Source organism: Ursus americanus, chromosome 23, assembly GCF_024610735.1.
Source record: "Ursus americanus isolate L20-20 chromosome 23, mUrsAme1.1.p, whole genome shotgun sequence".
Classification (NCBI taxonomy): domain Eukaryota; kingdom Metazoa; phylum Chordata; class Mammalia; order Carnivora; family Ursidae; genus Ursus; species Ursus americanus.
The window spans coordinates 31,952,023-31,968,310 of record NC_142149.1 but is presented as its reverse complement, the minus strand read 5'-3'; the positions used below and the strand labels follow the sequence as shown (position 1 = coordinate 31,968,310).

The window sequence follows — 16,288 nt, the reverse complement described above, 5'->3', positions numbered from 1 at the left end:
TTTTAAGATTTATTTATGTGTTGTAGAGAGGGAGCACACAAGTGAGAAGGGCAGAGGGAAAGGGAGAGGGAACCTCATGCAGACGCCCCACTGAGCTTAGAGCCCAACATGAGATCACGACCTAAGCCAAAACCAAGAGTTGGATGCTTAACTGACTGTGCCATCCAGGCACCCCCAGTTTTAAATTTTGATGTAGTTCAGTTTATTTATTTTTGTCTCTGTTGCATGTGCTTTTGGTGTCATGTTTAAGAAATAATTTTGAATCCAATATCATAAAGCTTTTCTCCTGTGTTTTCTTCTAAGAATTACGTCATATGAAAACATATAAAATGTCTATTCATTTGCAAATCTTTTGTTGTAGGATCAAAGTCTTATCTTTGATTAGGTCTTTGACCTACTTTGAGTTAAATTTTGCATGTGATAAAAGCTAAAGGTGTTTGTCTGCTAGGGCTGTCATAGCAATACCACAGACTGGGTGGCTTACATAACAAATCTATTTTCTCATGGTTTTGGGGCTGAAAGTTTAAGGTCAAGGTATTATGAGGGTTGGTTTCTGGTGAGGCCTTTCTCTTTGACTTGGATTAGGGCTGTTCCTTGCTGTGTCCTCACAGGGCCTTTTCTCTGTGCACACTTCTGGTACCTTTCTCTTCTTGGGCAGACCACTTTTGTTGGGTTAGGGTACCACCCTTATGACCTCATTTAACCTTCATTATCTCCTTAAAGACCTTATCTCCAAATACATTTACATTAGGGCTTCAACATAGGAATTGGGAAGGATGTAGTTTGGTTCGTAACCAGGTCCAAATTCATGTTTTACATGTGGATATCCATTTTAAGGGGAACCTCATTTTTTAAAATTGAGTTGTTCACTTCTTATGAGGATATGGTATTACATTATACAATTGCATGTGTCTTGATTATTGTTAGCATTGACCACATGTTGGGCAAATTTTTTGTATATGCACACATGTTCGTGTAGGTATAGGCTCATGTGATTTGCTCAAAATGTAGTAAGAAAGAACTTATCTATAGTGATGCTAGAAAATGATGTTGTATTTATATTTTCTTTAGAAATTAGTCTGCATTTTTCATGATTGTAAAGTCTTTATAAATTAATGAAAACAATACTTAAAAAAATTTTGTGTCCACATGTGATTTTTTAGCTTAATTTATAGAAGCATAGAATGCATTTTATATTGTTTCCTGAGATATAATCGTTTAAAATTGACTGACCTATTTCCCAAACTTAGGAATTTGTTGAGGTAATTATGTTATAATTTTAATTTATTTAATTTAAACTATATTTTCTTTTCATGATATATAGATGTGAAAATCACCATGAAAAACTTAGTGTATTTTGCTGGACTTGTAAGAAGTGTATCTGCCATCAGTGTGCACTTTGGGGAGGAATGGTGAGCAGAAAAAATTCAGCATATTACTTTTAACTAGAAATACTTGTTTGATTTAGATAGAAAATAATATTATTTTACTCTGCTTATAGAATGAAAAATAAATGCATCTGATTTATAGCAGAAGGTATCATACAACAGCCTAACTTTGTGGGAGATGTTGATGTGGAATGTGCACCTCTTACATAAATATATTACTTTAATTGAAAACATATAAAATGTATATTCATTTCCAAATCTTTTGTTGTAGGATCAAAGTCTTATCTTTGATTAAAGGCCAATTGATCTGATGTCCTGGCCGCAATTTCCAGTTTGGGTTTCTTTAAAATGGAACAACAACTTTAGATATTTGTGAAACAATATGAATGCAAACATCTGGATCCTTATGGTTGTTTTTTTTCCTTTTTCCATTCTAATTCAAAAGTAGTTTTTTAAGGCATCGTACCTTTTATCAAGTCTAAAACATCCAAGTTAGTGTTCCTGGAAACAGCTTTTTATTTCACAGTTTTATCTTTTGTTTAATTAGTACTTAATTGTATACTTATAGGTATGATTAATGTAAATAGGCTTGAAAATAAACACAATAGGTTCTTAGCGGGGAGAGTTAGTTACAGAGGGAGCAGAAGTTGCTAGACAACTAGACGTATCTGTTAGCAGTAAGAATTAATCATTCTTGGGTGCCTGGTAGCTCAGTCGGTTAAGCATCCATCTCCGCTCAGGCCCTGAGTTGGACTCCTTGCTGGGTGTGGAGCCTGCTTAAAAAAAAAAATTGATCATTCTTTGGGCTTCAGCATATTTTAGGGAGAGAATGACAGGCAGCTTGGTTGAGTAGAGCTCAGCCAAGTAGAGTAGAGAGTTTTCTGTTAAGATGTGAAAACTAAGGTGATGAGTAGAAAAAACTGAATTCTTACAATTTAGTGCTTAAATGGGTTTAGTAAGAAGTAATGGAAACATTAAACAATTTCGTGCTTAAATGGATTTAGTAAGAAGTAATGGAAACATTCTTTTCCATATTTAAATGGATATGCAAAAATCTATATCTTTTTTATCTTAGAGATCATGGTTGGGTGCTTTGGTTGAACAAGACAGTTCTAGTAAGAACTTGCCTGTTAACAGTTTTTCCCTCCCTCCCTGCCTTTCTTCCTTCCTTCCAGATTTATTTGTTCATTTTAGAGAGAGAGACAGCACGAGTGGGAGAGGGAGAGAGAATACCAAGCAGACCCCATACTGAGCACAGAGCCCGATGCGGGTTTTGATATCATGACCCCAAGATCATGACCCGAGCTGAAATCAAGAGTTGAATGCTCAACCAACTGAGCCACCCATGCACCCAAGAAAGAGTTAATTTTGCAAAGGCCTAGTGAAAAGAACTTTGAGAACATGAAAAAGGCTAGTGCTGACCAAGAAGAGAGTGGCAAATAAAGTTGTGTCAGATGGTTTAAGCCGTGGTTAAAGATTTTGGTTCTTTCTAATGAGTACAGAGTTCTAGATAAGTATAAATGTTTTTGCTAAAGTTCTTTATCTGCACTCTTTAAGGATTTCATATATGGGCCAAGTGATTTTAGGAAAGCTCTTGTTGATTTTAACAAAGTAAAGACAGCCAAAAGAAATTCATTTGAAAATATTTACCAGTTTATTAGCATCCATGGAGTTTTAATAAAGAAGTATAAATGGTTGAGGTAAAAGAAAATGTTCTAAAACTATTCTTATTAATTTAAATAGCATGGTGGACATACCTTTAAACCTTTGGCAGAAATTTATGAGCAGCATGTTACTAAAGTGAACGAAGAGGTAGCCAAACTTCGTCGGCGTCTCATGGAACTGATCAGCTTAGTTCAAGAAGTGGTAAGACTGCTTACTGAAAGATCATTATCCATTGTGTAGTCTAGCCTATGTAATGTATGTTCTTTTTATACTATAAATCAATTACATTGAAATCAAGATTTGAAAATCTGGTAAGATATATTTATAGGCAGTTTCACCAACTTCAGACTAGCTGAAAATTTGTATCCACACCGCTGGCCTGTTCCACATTTGGAGCCAGAGAAATGCCTTTTCTTATGCAGAAATAGAAAATGAATGTGTTAAATAAGGCTGTTTGATAGAGAGTTAGTAATCATCAATATTGACTTTTATAAAGTCATTAAGTCATTCATTCTTTGGACCCTCAGCTTTTGGGAGTGTTTTTGCTACCAGTGAATGAACTATTTCTGATGTTTTGAATTAGAACTCTACAGAATTGAAAGAGTAATATTTAATACCCTCCTCTTCAGATACTTTATGGGTCAAACAGCTTTGGTGAGGTGTTTGCCATTTATAATATTATTTATATGGGGAAATGTGATAAGTTTCAAACATTTAAGTACTGAATATACTTTTGGAATATATTTTGTTTAAAGTTGCCAGAATGATAGCTGTAACTAGTGAGGTTTGAGGACCATCCGTAACTTAAGATGTCTTAATTTTACCCTTTCAGGAGTCAAGACTCAAACCATTGTTTTGTAACATTTCTTATACAAAAAGTAATGTTTCTGAGTTGCATGTATGCTACCTACAAAGTAATTTTGGAATATAAACAAGTTGAATGGCTTCTTTTTGGACTTCACCTAAATTTCCTGTTATTTTCTCTTGGCAGCATAATTTGGTCTTTAGGGAGAGTGTTGTAACATAGAAATTCTCACTGCTTGTATTTATAATAAGTATAGAAAAGATTGCTTTCTATTTTTGGTGATATGCTTTATGAAATCTGCAATGTACTGTGCAATCTTTGAAAATCTTGGGGTTTTTTTCTTCTGAAAAAAATTTAAAACTTTGTAAACTAGAGTAGATACGGGTTTTGAAATTTTTCATTTGTTTTAGGGTTTTGCATGATGTGAACCTGGCATCAGTATACTCTTTTATTTTTGAGTAGTGGTTTTCTGACAGAGATATGACTGGGGCTTTGAGGATGTGTTTTGTATATGTTATCTAACCAATATTTTTTAATTACATATCTTTCACTGTTAAAAGAGCATGTACTTTATTATGCTTTGTTTACATTTAAGGATTTTGTTCCTGATTCGTAGTGCACAGTTTTTTAAAGCAGTGAGTTTCCTGTGACATATAAACAATTAAAAAGTATTATTGGGTTGCAACTTTTAAAGAGGAAATCAACTGACTTTAAGAATAATTGCAGTGATTGCACTAATGTCTGTTTGCTTCTGTTTTAAAAACTCTTCAATTTTTTTTTTTTTAACCTGTTTATCTTCTAGGAAAGAAATGTAGAAGCTGTTCGAAATGCCAAAGATGAGCGTGTTCGGGAAATCAGGAATGCAGTGGAGATGATGATTGCACGGTTAGACACACAGTTGAAGAATAAGCTCATAACACTAATGGGTGAGTGTTTTCCTACGCTGTTGGAATAATGTAGGGCTTTGAGCCTCCTTGAGTTTCAGCCTTGAAAGAGTAAAATTTGGTGAGTTGTTAGAGGCTAGGAAAAGATAGCTTTCAAAGAAGTTTCACCTATTAAATGTTCCTCTGTATCAAATAACATTCCACATAATCGATATAACTTCTGCTAATCTCATGGGTATGTATGCTTCTAGCTCTTTAGTGATTTCCAAAGAAAATGGCCTGATTTGGCAGGCATGCCTGCCTTGTCATCATCTTTTTTTTTTTTCCCAACATGTAACGCAGTTTCTTCCTTCTCTATAGTAATTCCGTAATAATAATTCCCTTTTCCTGTGTTTTTCCAGCTTCTTGAGACTATTTTTGTGTGGTCTTTTCTTTCTTTCTCTTTCTTTCCTTTCTTTTCTTTCTTTCTTTCTTTCTTTCTTTCTTTCTTTCTTTCTTTCTTTCTTTCTTTCTTTCTTTCTTTCTTTCTTCTCGCTCTCTCTTTCTAAACAGATTCTTATGTTTAAAGAACATACCGTTTGCTGACATGTAATGTAACATCTGGCCAACTTACTATATTCCTCTTTTCAAGCCACAGTTAAATTCTGGGGAAGTGTTACTTCAGAAGAGGTGATTGAGTAAAAAATGTACTTTTTTAGATATTTATATTTCTTTGGAAGAAATAATAACATTAATTTCCTTACAGGATATATTTTCATTGTGTATTCCTAGATGAATTTAATAGACCTGAATTGGAATTTGTCTAAAATTGTAGTTAGTGTTGATTCTGAAATCCCCTTGTCAAAGCTACTGCAATATTAGATTGAGCCTTTTAAAGCTCTGGAAAATTTTTTAGGGTAGCTGTAGTGAAGTTCTGTTTAGTTGAAGTTGATTCCTTATTATTGACTATGTTCAATGAAAGTTAATTTCATTCTTAACCAGTAGTGAGCCTGAGTGTTGGTGTTTGTGTTTTTCAATAGGTCAGAAGACATCTCTAACACAAGAAACAGAGCTCTTGGAATCCTTACTTCAGGAAGTAGAGCACCAGGTGATGAAATAATAAATATAATGAAATCAAGTCTATCCACAGGCTTTAAAAAGATTATTTTTTTGAACAGAATTATGTAAGACCAGAAGATTGGGAGATCTATGTGCTATATTAGAAATTTTTATGAAATAGGAATCAGCTGATTCTTTTCATGTTTTCTTCATCATGTTTAGGAACAAGATAAAATTAATAAGATATACTCTGTTTTGTAAGAATGCAATTATTTTTTATGGGGAATAGCCCATAGAAATCTGTGAATCTATAAAAGATAAAAATCTTCTAACATTGTGACTTAAGTCGTGACTTTGAGATAGGATGTTGCCAATTGTGTAGTGATTCCTATGGTAAAATTAACATTTTTATTTGTTAAGGAAGTTTTTATTAAGTACCAAATATATAACTGGCATTTTTTTTAGATGTTCAGAACACAGCAGTGGACAAAATGGCAAAAACGTCTGCCCTCATAGAATGGGGTAGGTGGGAAGATGCCTGGGTGACTCAATTGGTTAAGTGTCTGCCTTCGGCTCAGGTAATGATCTCAGGGTCCTGGAATCGAGCCCCGTGTCGGGCTCCCCGCTGCCTTCCCCTTCCCCTGCTTGTGCTCTCTCTCTGACAAAAATAAATAAATAAATATAATCTTAAAAAAAAAAGAAGAAGAAGAAGAATGGGGTAGGTGGGGATGAAGTACATAGGGAACGAATAAAGTGTATAGCGTTACATAATATTTGACATATTAATCTGTCTTATTTTTGGTTTTGGAATTCTTGAATTCCTCTCTTTGCCTAATACATAGCTCTTTCCTCAGGTGATTATTTTAATTATCATCCTGGGGATTCCATTTACTTCTTTCCATTTACTTTTTTTTTAAAGATTTTATTTATTTATTAGAGAGTGCGCAAGTTGGGGGAGGGGCAGAGGAAGAGGGAAAAGCAGACTCCCCACTGAGTAGGGAGCTCAACTAAACACCAGGCCAATCCCAGGACTCTGAGATCACGACCTTAGGCAAAGGCAGATGTTTAACTGGCTGAGCCATACAGGTCCCCCTTTTTACTTATTTCTTGGGTCGAATTCCATGTTTCCTGATTTCCATGGTTTCCTCTCTCTTTTTGTTTTGGTATCACATATTCTCCTTTAGTTTTCCTGAAAATTTTTCAGAGTAAATTTTTCTTTTCTTTTTTTTTTTTTTTTGAGAGAGAGAGAGAGAGACAGCAAGAGAAGGGCGGAGGTGGGGGGCAGAGGGAGAGAGAGTATCCTAAGGAGGCTCCATGCCCAGGGTGGAGCCCGACTCAGGGCTCGATTTCAGTCCTGCGATCATGACCTGAGCTGAAATCAAGAGTCAGATGCTTCACCAATGGAGCCACCCAGGTGCCCCTGAATAAATTTTTCAAGACTGCATGTCTCAAAGTATTTTTATTCAGTCTTTACACTTGACTGACAGCTTAATAGAATTCAGCATGTGAATATTTACTTAAAGATTCTTGTTTTTCTCTCTAATATTCTCATTTTTAATTGTGCATGTTCCCCTAGTCCAGAGACTGTTTTTCGCTTCCAGAGAATAAACTAGCACCTTTCTGCTGGAGTGTTGGGACAAATTTAAACCATCTATGGTGGTATAGGGGCAGGGATCTGGGGATCTGTGTGCTCTTTTTTTTTTTTAACAGCTTTATTGAAGAATAATTGACAATAATTGGCATGTATTTAAAGTGTGTAACTTGATAAATTTTGATAAAGTATATACCTGTAAAACTGTCACCATAGTCAAGATAGTGAACATATTCATTATCTCCCTAAATTTCTTTGTGCTTCTTTATAAATTCTCCTCCTGCTTTTCCCCACAATTCCTCCCCCAGCAACCCCCTTGTCTGCTTTCTATCATAGGTAAATTTGCATTTTCTGGAGTTGTTTATAATTGGAATCATATATATTATGTCCTTATTTTATGTTTGACTTCTTTCAGTCAGCAAAATTATTTTGCAATTCGTTCATATATCAATTGTTCTTTCCTTTTTAATTGCGGGTAGTATTCCTTTGTTGTTGTTGTTTTTAATATTTATTTACGTAAGTAATCTTTATACCCAGTGTGGGGCTCAAACTCAAGACCCCAAGATCAAGAGTCCCACGCTCCTTTGAGCCAGCCAGGTGCCCCTTCTGTGTGTGTGTGTATACATTGTATTGCATATGCCACATTGTGTTTTTCTGTTCAACTGTTTATGGTCATTTGGGTTGCTTCCTGTTTTGGCTGTTACAAAAAAGGTTGTAATGAACATTCATGTGCAAATTTATATATGGACATATATTTCCTTTTCTCTTAGGTATACCTAGCTAGAATGGCTTGGTTAATTGGTAGGTGTATGATTAACTTTATAGTGCCTGCCAACTATTTTCTGAAGTGATCATACCATTTTATATTTCCCTCAGTAGTCTGTGAGAGTGCCAGTTCCTCCACATCATTGCCAACACGTAATATACTCAATCTTTTGAATTTTAACTAGTCTCATAGGAGTGTGATAGTATTTTATTATGGCTTTAGTTTGCATGTGTCTCACAACTAATGATGTTAAGCATCCTTTCTTGAACTTAATTTGCCATCTTATATTTTCTTTGTTGAGGTGTCTGTTCTGATCTTAATGTGGTATAAATTATCAATTTGTTCTTTTGGTGTCATAGCTAAGAAATTTTTTACCTAACCCAAGATCATAAAATGTTTTCCTGTGTTTTCTTGCAGAAAAGTTGTAGTTTTAGATTTTATATTTAGGTTTATGGTCTTTTTTGAATTATTTATTTACTTTTAATGTGAGGTATGGATTCAAGGTAGTTTTTTTATTTTTTTATTTTTTGTATATGGTTGTCCATTTTTTCCAGCACTTGTTGAAGACCAGCCTTTCTTCACTGAATTGTCTTTGCATCTTTTTAAAAAATTAGTTGTCCGTATATACATTGGTCTATTTCTGGGCTCTATTCTGTTCCATTGATTTATTTATTTTTAATGACAGTACTACACTGTTTTCATTACCATAGCTTTATAATAAAACAGGTAATGTTAGCTTTCCAGCTTCGCTCTTCTTTTTTTTTAGCGTTGCTTTGGCTATTCCAGGTTCTTTGCATTTCTGTACAAATTTTAGAATCATCTTGTTAATTTGTACCCAAAGAGTTTTGGGGTTTTGATTGAAATTGCATTGGATCTATAAATCATTTTAGGAAGATGTAACATCTTAATACTGAGTCTTTGTTCATGAAGATTCCATTTATTTAGGTGTTTTATAATTTCAGTAGTGTTTTGTAGTTTTCTGGATACAAGTTTTTCCCATTTTATGTCAGATTTATTCAGTATTTCAGAATTCTTGATGCTATAGTAAACGGTATTTTTAAAAAATTTTAATTTCTGATTTCTTGTGCTTATGTAATTGATTTTGTATATTGATCTTATATCCTTCAATCTTGCTAAATATATTAGTTCTAGTAGCTATTTTGTAGATTCCTGGGATTGCCTGCAGAGAGATCATGTTATCTGAATATAGAGAGTTTTCTTTTTGATCTGCTTTTTATTTAAGTCCCTGTCAGGTTTTACTGACCACAACTTCTAGTATAATGTTGATTCAAGTATGATGTTAGCAGTGGATTTATTGTAGATATTCTTCTTCTTTTTTCTTTTTTTTTTTTTTAAAGCAGGCTTCACGCCCAGCTTGGTTGCCAGTGTGGGGCTCAAACCCACAACTATGAGATGGAGACCTGAGCTGAGATCAAGAGTTGGATGATCAACCAGCTGAGCCACTCAGGCGCCCCTATTGTAGATATTCTTTATCAGGGTTTGGAATTCTGTTCCTATTTGATGAGAATTTTTTTTAAGAATGGATGTTGGAGTTTGTCAAATTCTTTTTCTGCATCTATTGAGATTATCACTTGGTTTTCTGTTTTCATTCTTTAAATGGATTGACTTTTTTTTTGAAGATTTTATTTCTCAGAGAGAAAGAGTGTGCACAGGGAGGGGGAGCGGCAGGCAGAAGGTGAAGCAGGATCCCCCCTTTGCAAGAAGCCTGATGCGGGGCTCCATCCCAGGATCCTGGGGTCATGACCTGAGCCAAAGGCAGACATTTAACCGACTGAGCTACATAGATGTCCCATTAACTTTTTTTTTTTTTTTTAATATTTTAACAACTTTGTACTCCTGGGATAAAAACCCTGGTTTGGTTTATGTATTGTCCTTTTAATGCGTTATTGTATTGGATTAAGTAAGATTTTGTTTAGAATTTTTGCATTTTTGCGCCTGAGTGATATTAGACGGTAATTTCCTTTTCTCAAAGTATGTCTGGCTTTGTTATTAGAGTAATTTTTTTTTTATAATGATTTTTTATTATATTATGTTAGTCACCATACAGTACATCCTCGGTTTTCGATGTAAGGCTCGATGATTCATTAGTTGTGTATAACACCCAGTGCACCATGCAATATGTGCCCTCCTTACTACCCATCACCGGCCTATCCCATTCCCCCACCCCCCTCCTCTCTGTAGCCCTCAGTTTGTTTCTCATAGTCCATAGTCTCTCATGTTTCATTCCCCCTTCTGATTATCCCCCCTTTCTTTATCCCTTTCTTCCCCTACTGATCATTCTAGTTCTTATGTTCCATAGATGAGAGAAATCATATGATAGTTGTCTTTCTCTGCTTGACTTATTTCACTTAGCATTATCTCCTCCAGTGCCGTCCATGTTGTAGCAAATGTTGAGAACTCGTTCTTTCTGATTGCTGAGTAATGTTCCATTGTATATATGGACCACAACTTCTTAATCCAGTCATCTGTTGAAGGGCATCTCGGCTCCTTCCACGATTTAGCTATTGTGGACATTGCTGCTATGAACATTGGTGTGCATATGGCCCTTCTCTTCACTACGTCTGTATCTTTGGGGTAAACACCCAGTAGTGCAATGGCTGGATCATAGGGTAGCTCAATTTTTAACTTTTTAAGGGACCTCCACACTGTTTTCCAGAGTGGCTGTACCAACTTGCATTCCCACCAACAATGTAGGAGGGATCCCCTTTCTCCACATCCTCTCCAACAATTGTTGTTTCTTGCCTTGTCAATTTTTGCCATTCTAATTGGCGTAAGGTGGTATCTCAGTGTGGTTTTGATTTGAATTTCCTTGATGGCTAATGATTTTGAACATTTTTTTCATGTGTCTGTTAGCCATTTGTATGTCTTCATTGGAAAAGTGTCTGTTCATTTCTTCTGCCCATTTTTTGATTTGTTTATTTATTTCTCGTGTATTGAGTTTGAGAAGTTCTTTGTAGATCTTGGATACCAGTCCTTTATCTGTAGTGTCATTTGCAAATATCTTCTCCCATTCCGTGGGCTGCCTCTTAGTTTTTCTGACTGTTTCCTTGGCTGTGCAGAGACTTTTAATCTTGATGATGGCCTCAAAGAATTTTAAATGATGCCCTCTTCAGTTTTGTGGAAGAAGTTGTGTTGAATCGGTATTATTTCTTTAGATGTTTGACAGAATTCACCAGTGAAGACATTTGGGCCTTGCTTTCTTTGTGGAATGGTTTTCAGCTACAAATTCAGTTTCTTTAATTGATATAGAGCAGTTTATATTACTTATTTTATTTTTTTTAGAGCGAGCTCGTGGGGTGGAGAGGGGCAGGGCGAGAAGAAGAGATAATCCTAAGCAGACTCCACACCTAGTGCGGAGCAGGCTCAATCTTACAACCCTGAGATCATGGCCTGAGCCAAAATCAAGAGTCAGATGCTTAACTGACTGAACCACCCAGGTGCCCTTTTATTACTTATTTCTTGAGTGAGCTTTGGTGGTTTGTGTCTTTCAAGGAATTATTTCATTAGAATTTGCCAAATTTATTGGTGCCAAATTCATGATATTCTCTTGTTATCCTTTAACATTTGTAGAATGCAGTGTTAGCACCTCTTTCTTGCCTGATAATGGTAATTTGTGTCTTTTCCCCCTGATCAGTCTGGCTAGAGGATATCTATTTTTGTTGATGTTTTCAAAGACATAGCTTTTGGTTTTTCTCAGTTGTTTTTGTTTTTTATTGATTTTTGTTTTGATCTCATTGTTTTATTTTGCTTTGTGTTTAATTTGCTCTTTTTCTAAAATCTTAAGACGGAAGCTGGCGTTATTGATTTGAGATATTTGGAAAGGAAAATACTTTTTTCCTTTGTGATTTATTCTTTGACCCATGGGTCCTTCAGAAGTATTACTTAGTTTCTGAATATTTGGGGGGTTTTTCTGATAGTCTGTAATGTCATGAGGTTAAGGTGGTTGGTGATGTTGTGTAGGTCTACTATATTGTTGTGAATTTTCTGTCTAGTTTTATTATTGAGAGAGGGCTGTTGACATTTTCAGCAACAGTTGTGTATTTGTCTTTTCTTTCGGCAGTTCTATCGGTTTTTGCTACGTGTATTTTGAAGCCATTCTGTTAGGGGCCTAAACATCTAGGATCGTTGATTCTCATGATTGATTGTTCCCCTTATCACTGTGAAATGACCTTTATCCTCATAACATTTTTTGCTTCGAAATCTGATTACAAAAAGCCGCTTTATCTTTAACCAGTGCAACTGTGACATATCTTATTCTGTCATTTTATTTTTAATGTATTTGTTTCTAAATATTTAAAGTCTGTGTCTTGTAGGCTGCATACAATTGGTTCTGGTCTTTTCAATCCAGTTGGGTAATCTTCGACTTTTAACTGGGGTGTTAGGATGTTCACATTCATCGTATTTTTCTATGTGGTGAAGTTTGAGTCTAACATCTTGCTGCTTGTACTCTCTTTGTCCTGTCAGTTTCTTGTTCCCTATTTTGGTCATTTTTGAATCGAGTATTTTTTTTTATCTTGAGTATATGGATTAATCTGAACTAAAGAAAATCCCACAGTGGTCTACTTAATAAGACTTAGATCTAGGGAATGATGAGGAATTTAAAGTGGGGGAAAAAGCACTACTAGTGATGAAAAGTAACACTGACAAAAAGGGAACATTTCTACCTTAAGAATAAGGAGATAAGACAGTTATGCTTTTGTATTCTAGGATAAACACAAAACAGATACTGACAGAATTACAAGTTTTTGATAAAATCACTATAGTGAGTGATTAATTAGCTGATAAACTAATAGCACCAACTAACAAAAGATTAAGAATAGAGGATATTTGAAAAAAAAATTAAGTTGTTTTATCTAAAAGGTATGTGTGGAACCCTGAATCCCGAAATGGAGAATACATATTCTTTTTCAGTCCATATGAAACCATTTCAATACTTGATCATGTATAAATTTTCATAAATTTATATAAAGAACATGTTCTGTGACCACAGTATAGTTAAGGTAGACATCAAAAACAAAAGCATTATTTTAAAAATCATATGTATGTAAATACACACTGAAGTGTTAAATATCTGCATGGTCCTTGAGTTAAAGAGGACATTGCAATTGAAATGATAAATTACTGGGGCACCTTGGTGGCTGTCATTTAAGCTTTTGTCTTCGGCTCAGGTCATGATCCCAGGGTCCTGGAATGGAGCGCCACATTGTGCTCCCTGCTCAGCAGGCAGCCTATTTCTCACTCTCCCTGTTCCCTATTTCTCACTCCCCCGCCCCATTTGTGCTCGCTCTCGCTGTCTCTCTCTCTTTCAAATAAGATATTAAAAAAAAAAAAAAAAGAAAGAAATGATAAATTATTAAAATACCAGACATAGCTAAGGGATATTTAGAAGGAGACTTTTAGTCTAAAATGCAGTTTAAGAAAATTGTGAATAAATGAGTGAAGTGTTCAACTGAAGAAGCCAGTAAAGGAACAATAGTGTAGAAGCATAAAATGGAAAGAAATTGTGAAGATATTAATGAAATTCACTAAAGAGTGCCATGAAATAGTTGGGAGTATCTGCATACCCAATATTGAGTTTTTAAGAAACATAAATAGATAGTCTAGTAAGTTATCGAAAAATGAAGTAAGTGTCCATTATTATATTGGGAAGAAGAATTGGACTACAGATAACAGTAGAAATTTAAATAATAAAAGTAATTTTTAAAAGTAAATGTTTATATAGTGCTTACTATAGACAGTGTTCTATGTGCTTTACAAATATGAGCAACTTTATTGAGGTAGAATCTATGAAGAGGATAATATTTAGGAAATTGTAGTTATCGAGAGTCCCTTAAGCGTATGTAATTAATTAATTAATTAATTAAGTAGGCTCCATGCCCAGTGTGGAGCCCAATGCAGGGCTTGAACTCACAACCCTGAGATCAAGACCTGAGCTAAGTGATAGAGCCTACCTAGGCACCCATAGAATGTCTATAATTAAAACAAGAAACATTAAGTAAATTTTATTGGTAATAAGTCTCCTTCAAAATGCATCAGATTCAGACTAATGGAAAATTTTTACTAAATCTTTATCTGTTGTCTATCATAAATAATTTTTTCTTAGCAAATACAGAAGTGCTACGTACCATTCTTTGAGACAACGTAACATTAATAACCAGTTGTCATAAGAACAATATAAGAAAATTAAAGCCCAATTTTATTGAAAACTAAATGCCAAAATCTTAAAAATATACTAGCAGACAAAAATCAGTAGGGTATTTTTGAAAACAAACAAGAAAGCAAGACCAGGGTGTCTGGCTGGCTCAGTTGGTGGAGCGACTCTTGATCCTTGGGGTTGTGGGTTCAAGCCCTACATTGGGGTGTAGAGATTATGTAAAAATAAAATCTTAAAAAAAAAAAAGCAAGACCGGGTGGGGTTAATCAAAGAAATGAAAGGAATGTTTCGTTGTCAGAAAAATCTTCTTGACTGTAACTCAAGATTAAAGGGCAAAACCACATGAATATATAAATAGAAAATAGGATAATGATTTTGAAAGTATTATTACATTTGATTCTCATTCGTGGCCAAATTATTTAACAAACCAGGAATAAAAGGGAACTACAGTAACTTTATTTTAAAGGTCTATAGGAAACAATCTAAATGGTAAAACCATGAGACTCTCTCTGATAAAGAATCCAGGGTTTGCCTCCTGTCATTGCTTCACTTCTGAGTGTATTGGTCCTGTGTATTCTTTTTAAAAGATTTATTTATTTTAGAGAGAATCTCAAGCAGACTCCCCGCTGAGCATGGAGGCTGGTGTGAGCTTGATCCCACGACCCTGAGATCATGACCTGAGCCCAAACCACGAGTTGGACACTTAACCGACTGAGACACCCCGGCCCCAGTCCTGTGTATTAAATAAGACCATAAGTGTGGTATAAATATATTGAAAGGAAGAAATAAAATTCATTATTTGCAGAGGCTGTGGTTATCTCCATAGAAAGTATATAACTTTTTAGTGAGCTAATCTTGGTTCGTTCAAGACATAAAAATCAATAGTGTTTTCATATATAAGGAATAATCAGCTAGAAAGCTTAATTGAAAAAAATCCCATTCAGGGGCACCTGGGTGGCTCAGTTGTTAAGCTATCTGCCTTTGGCTCAGGGTGTGATCCCAGCATTCTGGGATCAAGCCCCATGTCAGGCTCCTCTGCTGGGAGCCTGCTTCTTCCTCTCCCACTCCCCCTGCTTGTGTTCCCTCTCTCACTGGCTGTCTCTCTCTCTGTCAAATAAATGAATAAAATCTTTAAAAAAAAATCCCATTCATAATAGTAACAAATGAAGAATTTTGAATAAGTTTAATAAAAGACATTGAAGACCGTTTTTTTTTTTTTAAGATTTTATTTATTTATTTGAGAGAGAGAGAGAATGAGCAGTGGGGAAGAGTGGGGGGGGGGGGAGAGAAGTAGACTCCCTGCTGAGCAGGAAGCCCAACGTGGGGATCTATCCCAGGACCTGGAAATCATGACTTGAGCTGAAGGCAGACGCTTAACCAAGTGAGCCACCCAGGAACTCCTATTGAAGACCTTTGTAGACAATATTATAAAATGAGAGAATTGAATGAAGAAATATCCTGTATTTCATAAATTCTCAGATACATGTTATACTATCTTTGAAATGGGATGTGTCTTAACAGTTGATATAGCCATGATTTATTGACTTTTTTTTCTTAATGGCACATAAAATAGTTATGTTTAATAATGTGGCCTATTACATTTTGTGGACTACAGTATATTTATCTAGGGGAAAGTTCAATATTACAAATATACTATTGATATCATTCTATAAGTGCATTCCATCTTTATTTCAACACGAATTTTCTCAGAATTTGGTAAAATTCCAATATTAATATGAAAGAGCAAGGGGTCCCAAATAGCCAACATACTCCTGGATTAAAAAAAAAGTTGGGATTCTTGTCATATATCAAGACAGAAACTTGCGTATGTGTACAGGGAACTGTGCACAAGGGTCTTCGCTCTGGAGTTACTTTCAATAATGAAGAAAGAGAAGCAACCCAATTGTCCTTTTGATAGAAAAAAATAACTTATGCTGTATTCATGCAATGATACTCTGTTTAAAACTGCTGAAATG

General features: G+C 35.1%; 1 protein-coding gene across 6 annotated transcripts in view; it reads left to right on the top strand.

Annotated features, from left to right (window-relative positions):
• TRIM37 (tripartite motif containing 37) overlaps nucleotides 1–16,288 on the top strand; it is a 135,759-nt gene that overhangs the window by 18,730 nt on the left and 100,741 nt on the right. For all 6 annotated transcript variants that reach the window (XR_006775576.2, XM_045773543.2, XM_087854549.1 and 3 more), the window contains exons 5-8: nucleotides 1,325–1,412; nucleotides 3,132–3,254; nucleotides 4,661–4,784; nucleotides 5,762–5,829. Coding sequence is in view for 5 of the 6 variants with exons in the window: in XM_045773543.2 (XP_045629499.1) it covers nucleotides 1,325–1,412; nucleotides 3,132–3,254; nucleotides 4,661–4,784; nucleotides 5,762–5,829 (403 nt within the window). In the remaining variant the exon portion in view is untranslated. The remainder of the gene's footprint in view (nucleotides 1–1,324; nucleotides 1,413–3,131; nucleotides 3,255–4,660; nucleotides 4,785–5,761; nucleotides 5,830–16,288) is intronic.